Source organism: Callospermophilus lateralis, chromosome 12 (assembly GCF_048772815.1).
Source record: "Callospermophilus lateralis isolate mCalLat2 chromosome 12, mCalLat2.hap1, whole genome shotgun sequence".
In the NCBI taxonomy this organism is placed as follows: domain Eukaryota; kingdom Metazoa; phylum Chordata; class Mammalia; order Rodentia; family Sciuridae; genus Callospermophilus; species Callospermophilus lateralis.
This window is the reverse complement of record NC_135316.1, coordinates 111,192,761-111,208,891: the sequence shown is the minus strand read 5'-3', so window position 1 is coordinate 111,208,891 and position 16,131 is coordinate 111,192,761. Positions and strand designations below refer to the sequence as shown.

Genomic DNA, 16,131 nt, shown 5'->3' with positions numbered 1-16,131 from the left:
GGTACTGGGCCTGCCACAACCCTGCACCCAGGCACAGCAGCCAGTAGGCAGCTGACACCCTACATCACGCAGAGTCTCAGAGGATGCCGTACGTGACCCCAAACCTGCTGCCAGGCTGTGTCTCACGCGAAGCTCCCTTCCAAAACAGGCCTGGGACCAGCCAGGGTCCGCGCTGTGCTCTGCAGGTGACACAGGGTGGTCAGCCCAGTGGGGTCCCTTAGGGCTGTGCTCACGTATCTGGGAAGCTGGTACTAGTTCTTTTTTTTTTTTTTTGGTACCAGGGACTGAACCCTGGGGTGTTTCATCACTGAGCCACATCCCAGTCCTTTTAAAAGACTTTATTTGAAAACAGGGTCTTGGGGCTTGGGATGTGGCTCAACTGGTAGCGTGCTCGCCTGGCATGCGTGAGGCACTGGGTTTGATCCTCAGCACCACATAAAAATAAAATAAAGATGTTGTGTTCACCTAATGAACTAAAAAATAAACATTTAAAAATAAATAAATAAGTAAAGACAGGGTCTCAATGAGTTGCTTAGGGCCTCGCTAAGTTGCTGAGGCTGGTTTTCAGTTTGGGACCCTCCTCCTCAGCCTAAAAATTAAGCCACTGTAGTTATAGGCATGTGCCACTGTGCCTGGCTAAGTAAGGATTTGGGGAAATTTTTCCCCAATGCTTCCTAGAGATGAAAAACTTTGGATTTTCTTTCCTGTTTAGGATTTACTCATTTTCCCTGATTAAACTTGAGATCCTTTACTATTTTGGGAAATGTCTTGTGGGTTTTATCTGTAGGGGGAAGACAGAAATGCAGTTTCTGAGAGAAGGGAAGGAAAGCAGATCCTTACCAGGATGGGAATAAGCTCACCACTGGGCACTCTGGCCAACCCAGCTCCTCCCCAGGAGAAGGCCCTGGGGCAGGGGGAGGTGACCCTGAGGCGCTGCACCAGAGCACAGCTAAAGAGACAGGACAGGAGATTCAGAAGCACCTCAGGGTCTCACCTCTCTCTCTTGCATTAATCTTTGGCCTTCTGCAGCATATAAACAATTCGTTTCTTCTAAAAATTTCAGCTCAAACGAGTCTTTATACACCTAAGAAACAAGAGGTCAGTGACCAATTTCAGTGACGAAGCCTCAAGGGGTAGGGACCGCCTCCTGCGGCAGCCCCGGGCCCAGCTGCCCACTCCACCTGCGCAGGGCTCCCCAAGTACTGTCCTGGGTTTTCCCCTGCGGGCGCTAGCCCATTAAAGGGTGTAGCTTTGTCCTTTATAGTGTATTGGTATTTATTTCCACTTCTGTCACCTGATTTTACGATACATTTGCTATAAAAGATAACTATCGTTTTTAACGTATTCACATCTGTCAGTCTTTCTCCAGTGGCTCCTGGTACACGGTCAGCCCGAGTACCACGCCCTCCTTAAAAGTTAATGGCCTCCCTCTTCCTGCACAGGGAAGCTCACCTGAAGGTCCGAGAGCATGCCCAGCAGGCTGCGCAGTAGGCTCCTGTCCACGGCCTCACCGCTGCGCTCCCGTTGGATCAGCAGAAGGATCCCATCGATGGTCTTGCTCTGAACCATCTTGTCACTGATGATGTGGTTTCTGAACAGCTCCAACCCCATGTCCCTGGATAATGGTGAAGATACAACAGACTCCAGCTGTCCATAAGCCCTATCAGGGGCTGCTCTTCATGGACCCTGACATTAAAAGCAACTATTTCTGGCCAGTCCAGGATGCCTTGTCTCCTTCCCTACAGGATGCTCATTTCCTGGAAAGGTCAAGCTGACCATCCCAAGCAGAGGTATGGTCTCAGCTCGCGTCTGTAGCCGACAGTCCAATCACTGCTGGGCACAACTCCTGGCCCAAGCCCAGCTCAGCTGCTCCTCCTGGGGAGCCTTGGCATCGGACCTGTCCTCTTCCCGCTGCTGACCCCAGAGCTCCCTCTCCAGGCACCAGAGCCCTGGTACCTGGGGTGGGTCCCTTCCAACAACAGACCTTAAAGTCCTAAGTCCTCAACTCACAGCCTGGAATCTGGGGGAGGTGATGCAGCTGCTAGGGTGACCATCCAGACTTGTCTGACACAAACTCTGAACTGTTTCAGAATTCCTGCGGGTCCCTAACTGCTGAACCCCACCGAAGAAGGTGGACAAACTCAGCTACTGGGCTCCAACCACACAACCTACTTCAAGGGCAGCAATGGGGCTGTGTGTGAGCACAGGGGTGGTGTGTAGTGCTACAGTGGACAAGGTCGTGAGCCACATCGGGCCAGAGCCCCCTCCCACCACTGCACAGCACACCAGAGAACTCTCCTGTGCAGTGTGCTACACACCGGGGTCTTTTGTGCACTGGAGAGAAACTGCCTGCGTTGGCTGGAGCAGCCAAGGGCCATGGGCGGCCAACAGCTACGTGGTTTGACTCTGAGCTCTGCTCTTGGCTGTATGGCAGGGAACTCAACCTCTCTGCACCTTTCTCCTTCACTGTGGAAAGGGGAGTTGATGTGTGAGTTGTGCCATGGGAGGTGGTACCAGACAGGGGGCCAATGCTCCTCACTAGAGACTGCACTGCAGCCCAAGCACACTCCTCCTGACAGGCCCTGTGCAGAGCCTGCGCAAGTCACCCGGGCTGGACGCCACCAGGCTCCGCCCAGGCCTGTTCTGCTGGGCTTGTTGCTCTGCTCTGCCACCGTCTCAGTTGCAGGCTCTTCACCCTGGCTCTTTCTTCAAAGCTCAGGCCCAGGCCATCCTCAGCTGGCCCTCCTGCTGTAGCTGCCCTCAGGCACCCAGGCACGGGGCCTCTGCTGGCCCGTATGATGGACTGGAGGTTGTTAGCCTGCTTTACACTACAGACATGCTCATGTGACGAGCGACGGTATGAATTACCCACAAATCAAGAGTTCAGCCAGGGATCCTGGCAACTCAGGGCAGGTAACTCCAATCCCCTGTGCCTTAGTTTCCATAGAACAGGGGTGGTAATGGTTATGCCTGGTGGTGCTGGGCACCCCGCTGCTGGCTGCAGGAGCAGTGACACCCTGCACAGAGGAAACGCTGCCCGGAGTGCCCTGATCACTGCTGCCACCCCCATCCCTGCTGTGCACCCGGCTTCCTTCTGTACAGGGCCCACCATCTCATGGCTCACGTGGACACCTAGTACGAGATGTGGGGGCAGAAGAGGTCAGAGGAGTCAAGCAGCAACGGGAATGGGGCTAAGGAAGGGGAGTGCCTCCGAAGGAAGGCCCAGACCCACAGAGCCTCCCAGTACCTGAAACACATCAGCAGGCTTGCGGGGGAAAGCAGCAGTGCGGCCACACCACCTGGACGCGGCGGCAGAGCGAGCGGCCCCGGGGCAAAGGACAGCAGAGTGCAACGTCACTTTATTGTTAAGTGGGAAAGCAGTGGACTACATCAACAGAGAACAAGGTGACTTGGAGGCAGGGCTTGGTTAGACAGGCCTCTGCTTCAAGCTCGTCACAGTTAGGGAAGCCGTGGGGGGGCTCCCACCCTGCACAGCCCCTGCAGGAGGGAGAGGACAAGCAGCAAAGGCAGGAAGGACAGGCCTACACACGAGCAGCCACATCTGTGCCAGGAGGCCAGACCCTGTCGGCGGTGGGGCAGGCCCACGGGGCCCTTGGGTATCATGCCCGGGCAAGTGCTAGCAGCCTTCAGTTTTAGCTGCAAAACTGCTCCAGGCTCAAGCTCAGGCCACCGGAGGGAGAAGCCACGCCCCTGAGTCTTCACCCCACAGCAGGCCAGCGGTGGGCCACGGAGCCCAAGGCAGGCACGAGGAAGTCCAGGTCCACCTCGCCCTCTCTACTGGTGAAGACCCAGCTGGACTGTGTTTGCATTTGTGACCACGGCTGACCAGGCAGCTAAAGCCAAGGTATGCTCTAGGGCAGTGCACTCACCAGATGGAGGGCAGCAGGGAGTTCTGCAGGACGTAGGTGCGGTCCAGGAACAGGAAGATGCCTCTGACCATGATCTGGGGACCAGAAGAGCAATTGTCCTTCCAGAGCAGACCTCTTGGGCACCGCCACGTGCGCCACTGTGGAGCTCAATTGCTTCTTGATGGAAAGATGACGCCCCCCCCCCCCCAGGCCTTACTTGCTGAAGTTGACTCTTCTGCTGTGCTTGACCTTGGGCTCTTAATACGACAACCCTGACTGTGGAATTGTGAAGTGGCCTTACGCCTGGTCATCTCCCGCCTAGCGTGTCACAGCGCCTTAGACTGCTGGAGGCCCCCAGCTTTCCAGCCTAGTTCCTATCCCACTGCGGCAAGGCTCTGGGCACCTGTGCAACCTGACTCCTGAATCAGGTGAGAAGGGTGCCCAGGTCCACCAGCAGGCTTCCTCATGTCCCCCAGCTCCAGCCCAGAGCAGCACCCCAGGGAGCAGGTACTCAGTCTGCACTAACCCTCGAAGACCCTGGTCCCTCACCAGGTCCCAACAGTCAGGCCACACTAAGTCACACTAGTCGGTATACCTCAGACTTCCTCCAGCTCCGGAGAGAGGAGACTGCAGCCCCTGGGGGAACCCCAGGAGCCACCCGGCTTCCCCCTCCTGGGGGAGGGCAGGGTCCTGCTCACTGGTGCTCCCCCAGGGCTGCGTCAGGGGGCCCACACTCACCATCTGTCTGCAGTGGTCCTGCCAGCAGGTGTCCATCTTCTTCAGGAACACAAGGCTGTCCAGTGCGTCTGTGCAGAGGTGCTAAGGAAACCTCCCGGGCACAGCGCCACCTGGACCTTCCATACCCACATCTGCCGCCCCAGCCACGCTCTGGCGCTCCTCCCCGTGTCCAAAAGTCCACGAGACTCCAAGAGCTGCCCGCTCCTCTGCATGGGCATGCCAGGAGGAGATGCCCTGACCAGACACTGACCTGGGTGCCTGACCTTGACCTCTAGCCTTGCATCTGTGATTTACAGTCACCTAGTTCCAGGGACTGTGTGACAGCAGCCCCAAGGAACTGAGGGCACCACCCCCAAGCCACAAGTGTGGCTCATTCACCCACATCAACCCAGGCACACCCTGCAAACCCTTGGCCACAGCCGTCCTCACCCCTCCGCTCCCCTGCTCTCCCGTCTCTCATTGCTTCCTGCACGGCCTTGCTGGTGTGTCCAGGACCTGCCAGGGGAACCAGGGCACAGGCAGGAGGCTGGACCACAGCCTCAACCAGCAAAGGGCACTTGCTGGAGGCAGCCCTGCTGAAGGCTCTGGGGGCTGGCTGCGAGGGTGCCCATGCACGGCTGGAAGGAGCTGGCAGCTGAGGAGACATTGGTGGGCCCCTTACAGCCTGCAAACACACTGTCTTTCTATAGGACCATCAAAGGCCCCAGTCTCAGGCGGAGATCCCGTGCAACCCGGGTCTACACTGCGCTGAGCTCCATACCAAGAGCCCAGGCCTCAGGGGGAGATCCCATGCGACCCGGGTCTACACTGCGCTGAGCTCCATACCAAGAGCCCCGGCCCTCTCTGGTTCTCTCCTCTCGGCAGCCGGCTCCTCCCTCTGAACTGGGAACCTCTCCAAAGTGTTCTTGGTCTCTCCATAGCAACAGGATGGTCACACGGTCTTGCCACCCACTCCTGTCCAGGAGCAGCCCAGCACACAGCCCAGGCACTTTGCCGTCCTGCCGAAAAGGCCCTCCCTGTGCTGTCTGCACTCAAAGGCTGACCCTCTGCACAGGTCAGAGCCCTGGCTTTCAGGGCCCCTACCTTGGTGTCACCTTCTATGGCTCGCACTTCTGGAAAAGACCAGCAGCAGCCACTCCTGACCTCTGCTGGGGGCTCCTGTCTCCTGGGCAGGCCTCTGCACAGGTGCCTGGGACCTCCCTCTCCTCTCTCACAGGGGTCCAATGTCACCCACCCTCAGCGCGGCCACCAGGCACTCTGGCTGCAGAGCTCACAAGGACTTCTGTGGCACGAATGCCTATTGTCATGCATCTGTCACCTCAAGGGACAGAATCCACTCCACTCAGACCTTTCCCAGGGCCTTGCCAGACGCTGGCAGGTGATGGCCCTTTCAGAAATGGCGGGCTTGGTGCTCCGGGCCTGTGACTGGCCCCTAATTCTCGTTTGTCTTTGTTCTGCAAAGCGATCCTCACAGGACAGTCTGATCCCATTTGTGTGTGTGTGGTCCTAGGGATTAGACGGGGGCACTTTACCACTGAGCTGCATCCCCAGCCCTTGAACTTGTGATCCTCCTGCCTTGGCCGCCCAAGGTGCCAGTACTGCAGGTGTGCACCATCAGGCCTGGCTCTCTGTCAGCTACTCATGTCATGGATTTCAGTCCGACTCCTCCAGTGCACTCCTGGTTGGTCCCACCCATAACCTCTATCACAGCCCCAAAGCACTAGGCATGCAGACTGTTCAAGGTTCCCAGAACGCCCTCCACACTCTGCCTTCTGCTCCATCCTGCTGTCCAGGGTGCTGCCGAGCGCCGTGCTGTCCTGACACCCAGGACTGACCGTGTCTGACCCCAAGGCACCACACAGCTAGGAGGATACTGCATGTGGAGTGTCTTCTGTCCTCTTCTATGGAAACAGTGGGGAGTCTCACACCACAGTTTTGTCATAGCACCAGAGGAAACACTGGGCCCCTGGCTCTACCACAGGTCTGCAGCCCACGCACCGTCAGTGGGCATTAGGCAGGGCAGTCACTTTTCTGCTTTCCAGTATGAGTACATGAAGCCGGAAGCAAGCACTTGTTGAGTAACTGAATGAACGGACACTTCAGTCAATCACAGGGCAGGATTCGCTGGCAGGGGGTGATCTGAGCAGGTAATCAAGAAGGAGTTTTCAAGCAAACTGGGAGTGGGGGAGAGAAACCCAGGAGATGATGTGTTGGCTCCTAAGGCAGATACCCCTAAGGGCAGGGCTTGAGCAGGGGGTGCTCTGCACCCACAGGTGTGTCCTGAGATGCCTGGGCACTGGCAGGTTCCCAAATGCACGGTTGCCTTATCCTGCACATGCTCACAGTCAGCAGCACGGAGCCCTGTCAAAGTTTGGTGGAGGCGTACACAACAGCTGCAGGAGAGCTCAACACCCACGCCGGCAGCCAGACAGTCCCTGCCTAAGTGGGGGAACCTGGTCCTGGATGCCAGGGCCTCAACATCCAACCAACTGAGGCTGCCCTGAGGTCGCCCCGACCCACCCAAGATGAGGGCAAAGGGGAAAGGGCCAAGGATTCTCTGAGCCAGAAGAACTGAAAAGCGGGGGTCCCAGACCCTCCTTCTACAGGTGGAGACGGGGCCCAGGAACATGAAGACACAGCCTGTGCGGTGACGGAACCTGCGTGCCAACGTGGCCCAGCAGGGCGGGGCAGCCACAGCAGAGGGAGTGGCTGGGATCTCCTCAGAGGCCCTCCCGGTCTGCAGCACATGCCTGGTGACACCGTCCCCTTGACTCGAGACCCATGGACATCACCCTGCACGGCCTCCACTGTATGAGGTGTAGCCCTGGTGGGACAGAGGCAGCACATGACCACCCTGTGAGAAGCCACCTGCAGCTGGGAGTGCCCAGCCCACACCAGCAGGAAAGCTGGGCCTTGGTCAGACAGGGCTGAGTGCCCCTCAACCCCTGGACCAGCCTCACTGATTCCTGGGCTTTGGGTCAAGACTGAGCATAGGAGCCGGAGTCTGAGCTGTCATCTGTCCTGGGATTCGCTGCACATCCCATGAAACCAGGACAGGTGGCTTTTACAGAGCCAGGAACAGAATCAACACTGAGACGCTTCCAGAACTTTCCCTAAACACTTCAACCAGGCATAGGCACAATGGACAGGCTGCTTTCCACTCCTGCCAGCAAAGCAGAAGCTAAAACAAATGTCAGCTTTCTGCTTTCTGCATGAAGGGCCCTTGAGTGCTGTGGTTCTGACCTTAAGGACACGCACCAGTTCTCTATCCCATCAATCCAGTCTTAAAGACTTAGGAAATGGACAGCCGCCTCACGAGCCACAAAAGGATATTCTCTGAAGGGGAGGATCTGAGCCTGGACGTGGTCCTCGCAGACCTGGCGCAGCTGCTTGTAGAGCGTGGCGGAGACTTTGTGGGAGCAGAGGTTCTCCACAGCCTGCAGGAGGGAGCAGTCGTCAGTGGCAGGAACAGCGGCTTGGCTGAGACGCTATAGCAGTCACCCCTTGTGCCCAGCAGGGGCCTTGCTGCTCCTGTTGTATCTGCTGAGCCTGGCTGCAGTCGGTCCCCAGGGAGCCCGGGGCAGGCGTGGTGCCACAGCCCCATCCTGGAGGCTCTGCTCCCTGGGCCTGCAGTGTGTGCCCTGCCCAGGGACCGCAGCAGAGGGGCCGTCCCCTCCCCCGGAGGAGCTCCCAGAGGACTCCTGAGCCATGTGGGCCAGGCCAGCAGCCCTCCTTCGCCCTCTGTGGCTCCATGTGCTCTTCACCAAGTTCTGTCTTAGTGAAGAAACAGGCAACTTTTTGAGACAAATTTTTTTTCTTAAAATATTTCTATTCACTTCAAGTAATGTTTGTACTTTTTTTGTTTGTTTTTTTCTTGACACTGAGGGTTGAACACATGAGCGCTTAAGCACTGAGCCACATCCCTAGCCCTTTGGATTTTTTTTAAAATTTGAGACAGGGTCTTGCTAAGTCACTGAGGATCTCACTACATTGCTGAGGCTGGTGTTGAATTTATAATCCTCCTGCCTCAACTCCCAAAGCACTGGGATTACAGATGAGCACCACCATACCTGGCTAACATTTGTGCATTCTTACTGGTTCTAACAAAGCCTCCTTTCAAATCTTACGTACAAATCCAGAATCTCATTTAATTCAAATGTGAAAGATGATACACAGAAATATGTGTTTTTAACCAACTAGTTTTGAATCATTTGAAAGGATAGGATATAAAGAATTGAGATATAGCAGAAAAAGAATCTGAATTTAACTAAAACATAATGTTTTCCTAGGGAAAAAACGTAAAGTGCCATCAAAACACTCAAAGTAGTAGTGCTAACTCCAACACTTAACATCAGCACTGCCAGACACTGTACTAACCACATCGAGGGCATTGATCACCACCGTGCAGGACAGGAACATTCACAACTGCTCTAGGGTGCCAATGGCTAAACGTCGGAATCTCTTCTTTGAAGCAGATTTACCATTTGCAGAACAAGGAGTTGGTACACTTCCCCTACGATCTGTCTTAGTGTAGAAGTAAGGGTTCCCACCCCCATTGCAACTCGCTGTCCCCAGCTTTCCCCACTCCTCCTGCCGTGTCTGTGACCCAGTCCAAGGTCTCCTGGGACCTTCTTCCTGAGAACCCCCATGGCTGCAGGCAAGCTCTGCTCTAGTGTCAGTCACCAGTGGTTCCCACAGACACAGCTGCCACAAACTGCAACGACCAAGACAGGCTGCATGACTGTCCTTCACAGACAGCTCCTGGCCAGGATGTCTTCTGAATGCCCCTCCTGAGCTGGAGCCCGCTTCCCCACACCGGTCCCCATGGCGGCAGGCTGTCACTGCAGACTGAAGGCTGACTCAACCCACACTATTCACAGGAAGCACCCTGGATATACCTTGGTTTTACTACCGAGGATTTGGGGACCTCTCAAGGGAGGCAGTCGGACCCTGTAGGGGAGCCGAGTCATGACCCAGTCTTCCTGGGTCTCCTCCTGCTCATCAGTGCCGCCCTGGCAGGGGTCCTGGAAGCTCCTGCGCTATACTCCTGGGCAGCACAGTGCAGGAGTCTGCCCTCCACAGGAGTTCTCTTCATTTTCTCAAACAGTGATTTCCAAGGGCTTCTTGGGATGCAGGTGGCCCCTGCTCTGACGAGGCTTTGGGTTGGCATCTTGAAGCACCCAGCGGCTCTCCTCTCCTCTCTGCCCAGCAGGAAGACCCTCTCCCATCAAGCACTGGCTGTGCAGCAGGCTGTGCCAGGGCCACGGCACACGCTGGCAAGCACAGACATGGCCCCACACACTGCCTTCCTGCTGCCCAGACGTCGCTCAAGTGTCCACTGCCACAGAAGCGGAGCACCTCCCTGAACCAGCACTCAGCCCAGGCAGGGCCCCGAGAGAGAATGGCAAGCTGTGGGCAGAGCCCCCTGCATCCATCACACCTGGGCACCCAGTGGTGGGAGGGAGCTGTGGGCAGGGCCCCCTGCACCCATCTCACCTGGGCACCCAGTGGTGGGAGGGAGCTGTGGGCAGGGCCCCCTGCATCCATCACACCTGGGCACCCAGTGTGGGAGGGAGCTGTGGGCAGGGCCCCCTGCACCCATCTCACCTGGGCACCCAGTGGTGGGAGGGAGCTGTGGGCAGGGCCCCCTGCACCCATCTCACCTGGGCACCCAGTGGTGGGAGGGAGCTGTGGGCAGGGCCCCCTGCACCCATCTCACCTGGGCACCCAGTGGTGGGAGGGAGCTGTGGGCAGGGCCCCCTGCACCCATCTCACCTGGGCACCCAGTGGTGGGAGGGAGCTGTGGGCAGGGCCCCCTGCACCCATCTCACCTGGGCACCCAGTGGTGGGAGGGAGCTGTGGGCAGGGCCCCCTGCACCCATCTCACCTGGGCACCCAGTGTGGGAGGGAGCTGTGGGCAGGGCCCCCTGCACCCATCTCACCTGGGCACCCAGTGGTGGGAGGGAGCTGTGGGCAGGGCCCCCTGCATCCATCTCACCTGGGCACCCAGTGGTGGGAGGGAGCTGTGGGCAGGGCCCCCTGCATCCATCTCACCTGGGCACCCAGTGGTGGGAGGGAGCTGTGGGCAGGGCTCCCTGCACCCATCTCACCTGGGCACCCAGTGTGGGAGGGAGCTGTGGGCAGGGCCCCCTGCACCCATCTCACCTGGGCACCCAGTGGTGGGAGGGAGCTGTGGGCAGGGCTCCCTGCATCCATCTCACCTGGGCACCCAGTGGTGGGAGGGAGCTGTGGGCAGGGCCCCCTGCATCCATCTCACCTGGGCACCCAGTGGTGGGAGGGAGCTGTGGGCAGGGCTCCCTGCACCCATCTCACCTGGGCACCCAGTGTGGGAGGGAGCTGTGGGCAGGGCTCCCTGCACCCATCTCACCTGGGCACCCAGTGTGGGAGGACACGGGCTTGTGTGTGAACCCTCAGGGGCTAAGGTGAGGGCAGGCAGGACACCACCACAGCCCCCAAGTGTCTGGGAAGTAAGCACAATGACAAACAGGCCCCGTCACACCTTGGAGGGACGGCTGCTCCCAGCATGTCATCCCTGCAGGTTCCTGCCTGGAGGGGCAGGAGGACAAGCCAGAGCGCAGTAAGGACTAGACTCCGGAGTCTCCCAGTGCGCCTGCCAGCGTGGCGCCTTCACGGCCCCAGTTGAGGAGGCACACAGTGCCCCAGTGCAGAGTGGCTGGTGGTGACATCCTTTCTGTTAGGCCTGAGGTACTGGAGACGGTCCATTCTCCCTTGTTTTTTATCAACTTACAATTGAATCCACTCTTGATTAACGTGTTTCTGTTTCCAACCAGCCCATCCAGTCATGTGCCCATCTGTCCTCCACGCTATGGCTTTCCACCTCAGTCTTTGCAATCCTTCACTGAGAGCTGTCCATGCCAGCACTTCCCAATTCCTGCCCTGCCCAGGAGATGGGGCCAGCTCCCTCAGAGCTGCCGCCAGGGCTCCTGTCCAGTCAGAGCCAGCCCGAGGCCTCCCTTCTCAGCTCTGGGGAGCACAGCCTGCATTTCCCATAGGCCTTCTTCAGCAGGGAGTTGTGGATCCCACCGGGTCTTCAGGAGCAAAGGTAGAAGATCCAGGCCTTCAAAGAACCTCAGAAGGATGGGTGGATGGATGGGTGGTGAGGGCCTGTCTCCTCTCCTTCCTCCAGCATCAGAAAGGGCCCCAGAGGACAGGGTCTCAGCTGCAGGCTTATCTCTGCCGGGCCAGCATAGATGAGAAACTTCTGCAGGGAGACCCAGCCACGCACAAAACCAAGATCTTTTCAACTTTGGTGAGAATTGGCGCTCACACACGAGGTTTCCTGGCAAGGGAGAGACTATGCCACCGGAGCCAAAGCTGGGACTTTATTTCAGAGCACCAGAGGTGGCTTGTGGGCTGACCTCAGACTCACTAGTGCTTCTCTGCAGGGATGACCGCCACCATGTGACCACAAGTCCCATGTGAGCCTGGACTGCACACACCCTGGAGTGTGACAACCTGCCTCAGTGGGGGAGTCTGTGATGACGTTTTGGGGTATGCATTCCCAGCCCTCAGAACTTCAAACTGAAACTCAGGACACCTGGAGACGATGCTCATGACGATGTCTGTGATACTGTTCTATCACTGCTCAGGAGGCGTGGCAAAGGACTTTCATGTGAGGAGAAGACACCGGGCAGCCCGCACCAGGTGGCTGCCCTAGAGAGCGGCAGCCTCGGCTAGAAGCTATGGTATCTATTAAACCAGAGCCTGTGTGTGCTCAGATACTTGGTGGGATTCTTGCTTCTGGCCAAGGGCAGTAAGTGAAAGCAGTCACTTGGCCAGAATCAAGGGACTGGACCAACACTTCTGCTGAAATGAATGAAACAGAATACAAAGCGCTGGATTCTGGGCCATGAAACACAGTGACCTCCGAGAGGTGGAGTCAGGCCCCAACTGCTCTGCTTCCTGTCGGGAGTTCCCAGATGAGGGCCCTGAGAAGAGAGCTGTGGCCAGAGGCTCTGGAGATGAGCAAGGAGAGCTCCAGGGTCCCAAATGTTGGCCAGGGTCTGGCCCTGGGTGAGGAAACTACCCAGCCCAGGAAAGACCTCTAGAAGATGCAAGCAGCAGCCCTGGGAGCAGCTTCCCACCAGCCGGAGTGAAGCCACCTGGCCTCAGCGGTGCATCAGGAGAACACAACACTGCTCTGGCCAGGCCTGACAAATCCTGGAAGTCAGACTCACAAAGATCGGCTTCCAAATAACTTAACTGTGTCAGAACAAAGGTCAAAAATATTTTTAGGAATATAAAACTAATCCAGGGCACCAGTTACAACTCATGTCTGATATCCAATCAAAGATGACCAGATGTGAAAGAAGTAGGAAAGTAAGCTAGTGGGGGAAAACCAGCCAGTCCACCCAGCTCAGAACAGACCGGAAGACAGAACGGGCAGTGAGGCCAATGAAATGGCCACTACAACTAAACCCCACGTGTCCCAGGTTGAGCAGAAACACAGCAGATGCAAGAAGGTTCAAACTGAGTAGGGAGTGGAAATGTGGGGTACCAGCAAAGGAGGTGCGGCAGAAGACCAGGACCCTGAAGAAGAGGCAGCAAGCGCAGCAGTGAACCCAGGCACTGATTGCAATGAGAGCCAGACCCCCCACCAGGAGTCCTCTCTGACACCCAGGGAAGAAATGACCCTTCTGCACAAATGCCCAGGAGGCAGAGTGGAGAGAACATTTAACTGCTGAGGCCAGCATTACTCTTCACACCAAAACTGGACAAAGATGCAAGAAGAAAACAACACATCAGTGGGTCCCTGCGAACACAGACACAAAAGTCAACAAAACGTTAGCAGAGCAAACCCATCATCACGCAGAAACAGATAACACATCAGGTCCACATATGCAACCCGAAAACAAGACTGGCTGTATATTAGGAAAAACATTAACTAATGTACTAAGAAACAGAAATTCTACCATCCCTCTAGAGATGTGGAAAAAACTCCCAGGAAACTAGGAGAGAAGGGAACCTCCTCATCTCGGAGCCTGGCCCTCACAGGCAAAGGGGGAAAGCTTCCCAAGACCAGGAGACTGCCTGTCCCCAGGCCACTCCCCTCCTGTGCAGGTTCCAACAGGACAGTGAGGTAAGGAGAGGATGTAACAGGCATACAGATGACAAAGGAAAGCAAAACCAGCTCCACTCAGACAAGACACCGTGTGTGCAGAACAGAAGGTACAGAAAACCCACAGAAGCACACAATGTTGGCGAAAAGCAAGACCAGATCCAAAAACCACTGGTACTTCTACATCACAGTGAGAACCTGAAGCCGACATTTAAAATGCTATTATAATGCCATCAAAATGTGAAACAGTTAGGAACAAATTTCACAAAAGATGGAAGTCCTGCACTGCATCTAGGAAATACTGAGAAATGAAAAAAGACCTTATAAATACACGAAGCACCATCCCTACGATTGACAGTTAAGACGCCAATTCTCTCCACATTGATCTACAGATTACTTGTTAACTCAACCAAAATCTTAGCAGACTTGTTGGTAGAAATTGGAAAATAGAAAACTACAATTCATGAAATGCAAAGGACCCAGAGCAGCCACCTCTTCCCACTCATCATGCCCGATCCCAGACAAAGGCATCTGACAAGGCACTCACAGCAACTGGGGGCAAGGGCAAGCTCTCTACGGGCAGTGCCAGGAGGAGCAGACGTCTGCAGGGCATGCCACGCCTGGCTTTAGCCTCACATACACACAGAAAATCGTGAGCCCAGACGTACACCCCAGCACTGAAGTGTCACAGGAGAACACCTCTGTGGTGTTACACTAGACAGAGTCCTCAGACCCAGGAGCCCATCACAAACGAGGACAAGGACAAGCAGGCATGACGGGCTCAAACTCGACAACCCCTGCTCTTCAGGGAGCATGGCAAGGGGATGGGGCAAGCCACATGCTGGGAAGAAGCCTGTGCAAGGCTGACGCAGGACTTTTATTCTGAGTGACACTGAGCCCGCACACTCAATAAGAAAAACATCCCAGCAAAACATGAGGAGACACTATGAAAGATGATATAAGCAATGGCAAAAAAAAAAAAAAAACCCAAAACACAGAAAGATGATTATATGAGTAGGGAAATGCAAATCAGAACCACTGGAAACCTACTGCACCTCTGAGAACACTGAGACCAGAGTTGTTCCATGTACACCTAGAACTCACAGGCTGCGGGAGAGCACGGGTGCAGACACCTGAAAAGCAGGTTTCTGACAGACATGTACTTCCTGTCCACCTGGAGAGAGAGCCAATCAGTGACTGCCAAGGGTTTCTAAGTTGCTGAGGGTCTTGCCATGTTCTCCAGGCTGGCCTCCAATTTGTGATCCTCCTGCCTCAGCCTCCCAAGCCGCTGGGAGTACCCGCTTGGGCCACCATGCTCAGCTGAACCTGTTTTGACTGCAGTCCGTTAACATGTGGGCAGGTGTGGAATGTTCACTTCTGGCATCATGCAGGTACTCAAACAATTTTGGATCTTGGAAACTTTCAGATTTTTGGATTAGAGATGCTCAACCTATAATTTTCTTTGGGTGGTGGGATAGGGGATGAAACTTTTCTTTTTTGTACTCTATGATTTTTATGATGTCCTCACTGGTAATAACTAATACAAAAAAATGTTAAAACTCAAGGCTCTTAATAGAAATAGTTGCATGTTCTATTGTTACATAAAAAGTAGACATTAGGCTGCTTGATCCTCATTCTGTAAAATCATGTCATCAAAAAATCGTGATTTGTGTGAAACATCCAAAGGCAAAATGTGCCTCTGGCCATTTTTCCCTACTTAGAAATGGGAGGTCATACTTTAAGTGTAACAAAGTAAGTTCGCAAACCTTATTTCCAACCGTTAAGCACCAAGCGCTGGGGAGGAGGCGAGGGACACTCCACTCGCAGCGCGGGGACCGGGGCGGCCACACCCGCCGCCCGCCCGCCTGGTCCCCGCAGGGCCCGCCACCCGACCCCCCGCGGCGCCCCGCCGGCCTCACCTGGTACAGCTCCTCCAGGTTGTACCTGATGGACGTGCTGCCCTGGATGGCCCTCACGGCCTCGTGCAGCTTCCGCCACGTGTCCTGCGTGTAGTTGTCCGGCAGCCGCGGCCTGTCTGTGGAAGAGGGGGTCAGCGGACGGCGGCGCCGGGGAGCCGCGGCGGGCCGGCCCGGGCCGGGCTGGCGGCCCGGGAGGCCGAGGCCGCGACCGAGGCCGAGGCCGAGGCCGAGGCCGCGTCCGCGCGCGCGCCGCCGCCCTCGCCCGCCGCGCACCCACCTCGGAAGTTCTTGATGACCAGCTTCCTGGAGCCGCCCGCGCCCCCCGGCTTGGCGGGGCCGCCGGCCAGCGCCGCCGGCTTGGTGAGGCCGTTGGTGCGGCCCACGAGCGCCGAGACGCTGCCCTTCCGCGGGCCCTCGTCCGCCATGGCTGGGCCGGACGCCGCCCCGCCCCGTGCGCGCCGGCTCCTCCTCCGCCCGGGCGCTCAGTCCGTGCGCGCCGGCTCCT

At 56.5% G+C, this 16,131-nt stretch overlaps 1 protein-coding gene across 1 annotated transcript in view; it reads right to left on the bottom strand.

Annotated features, from left to right (window-relative positions):
* Positions 1-16,086, bottom strand: part of Cul4a (cullin 4A) — a 32,684-nt gene extending 16,598 nt beyond the window's left edge. The window contains exons 1-7 of the mRNA XM_076872140.2: positions 15,904-16,086; positions 15,627-15,742; positions 7,941-8,044; positions 4,608-4,677; positions 3,891-3,964; positions 1,453-1,615; positions 995-1,084 (exon numbers count right to left, since the gene is read on the bottom strand). Of these exons, the coding sequence (XP_076728255.1) occupies positions 995-1,084; positions 1,453-1,615; positions 3,891-3,964; positions 4,608-4,677; positions 7,941-8,044; positions 15,627-15,742; positions 15,904-16,051 (765 nt within the window). The 5' untranslated portion in view covers positions 16,052-16,086. The remainder of the gene's footprint in view (positions 1-994; positions 1,085-1,452; positions 1,616-3,890; positions 3,965-4,607; positions 4,678-7,940; positions 8,045-15,626; positions 15,743-15,903) is intronic.
* Positions 16,087-16,131: the final 45 nt, after the last annotated feature.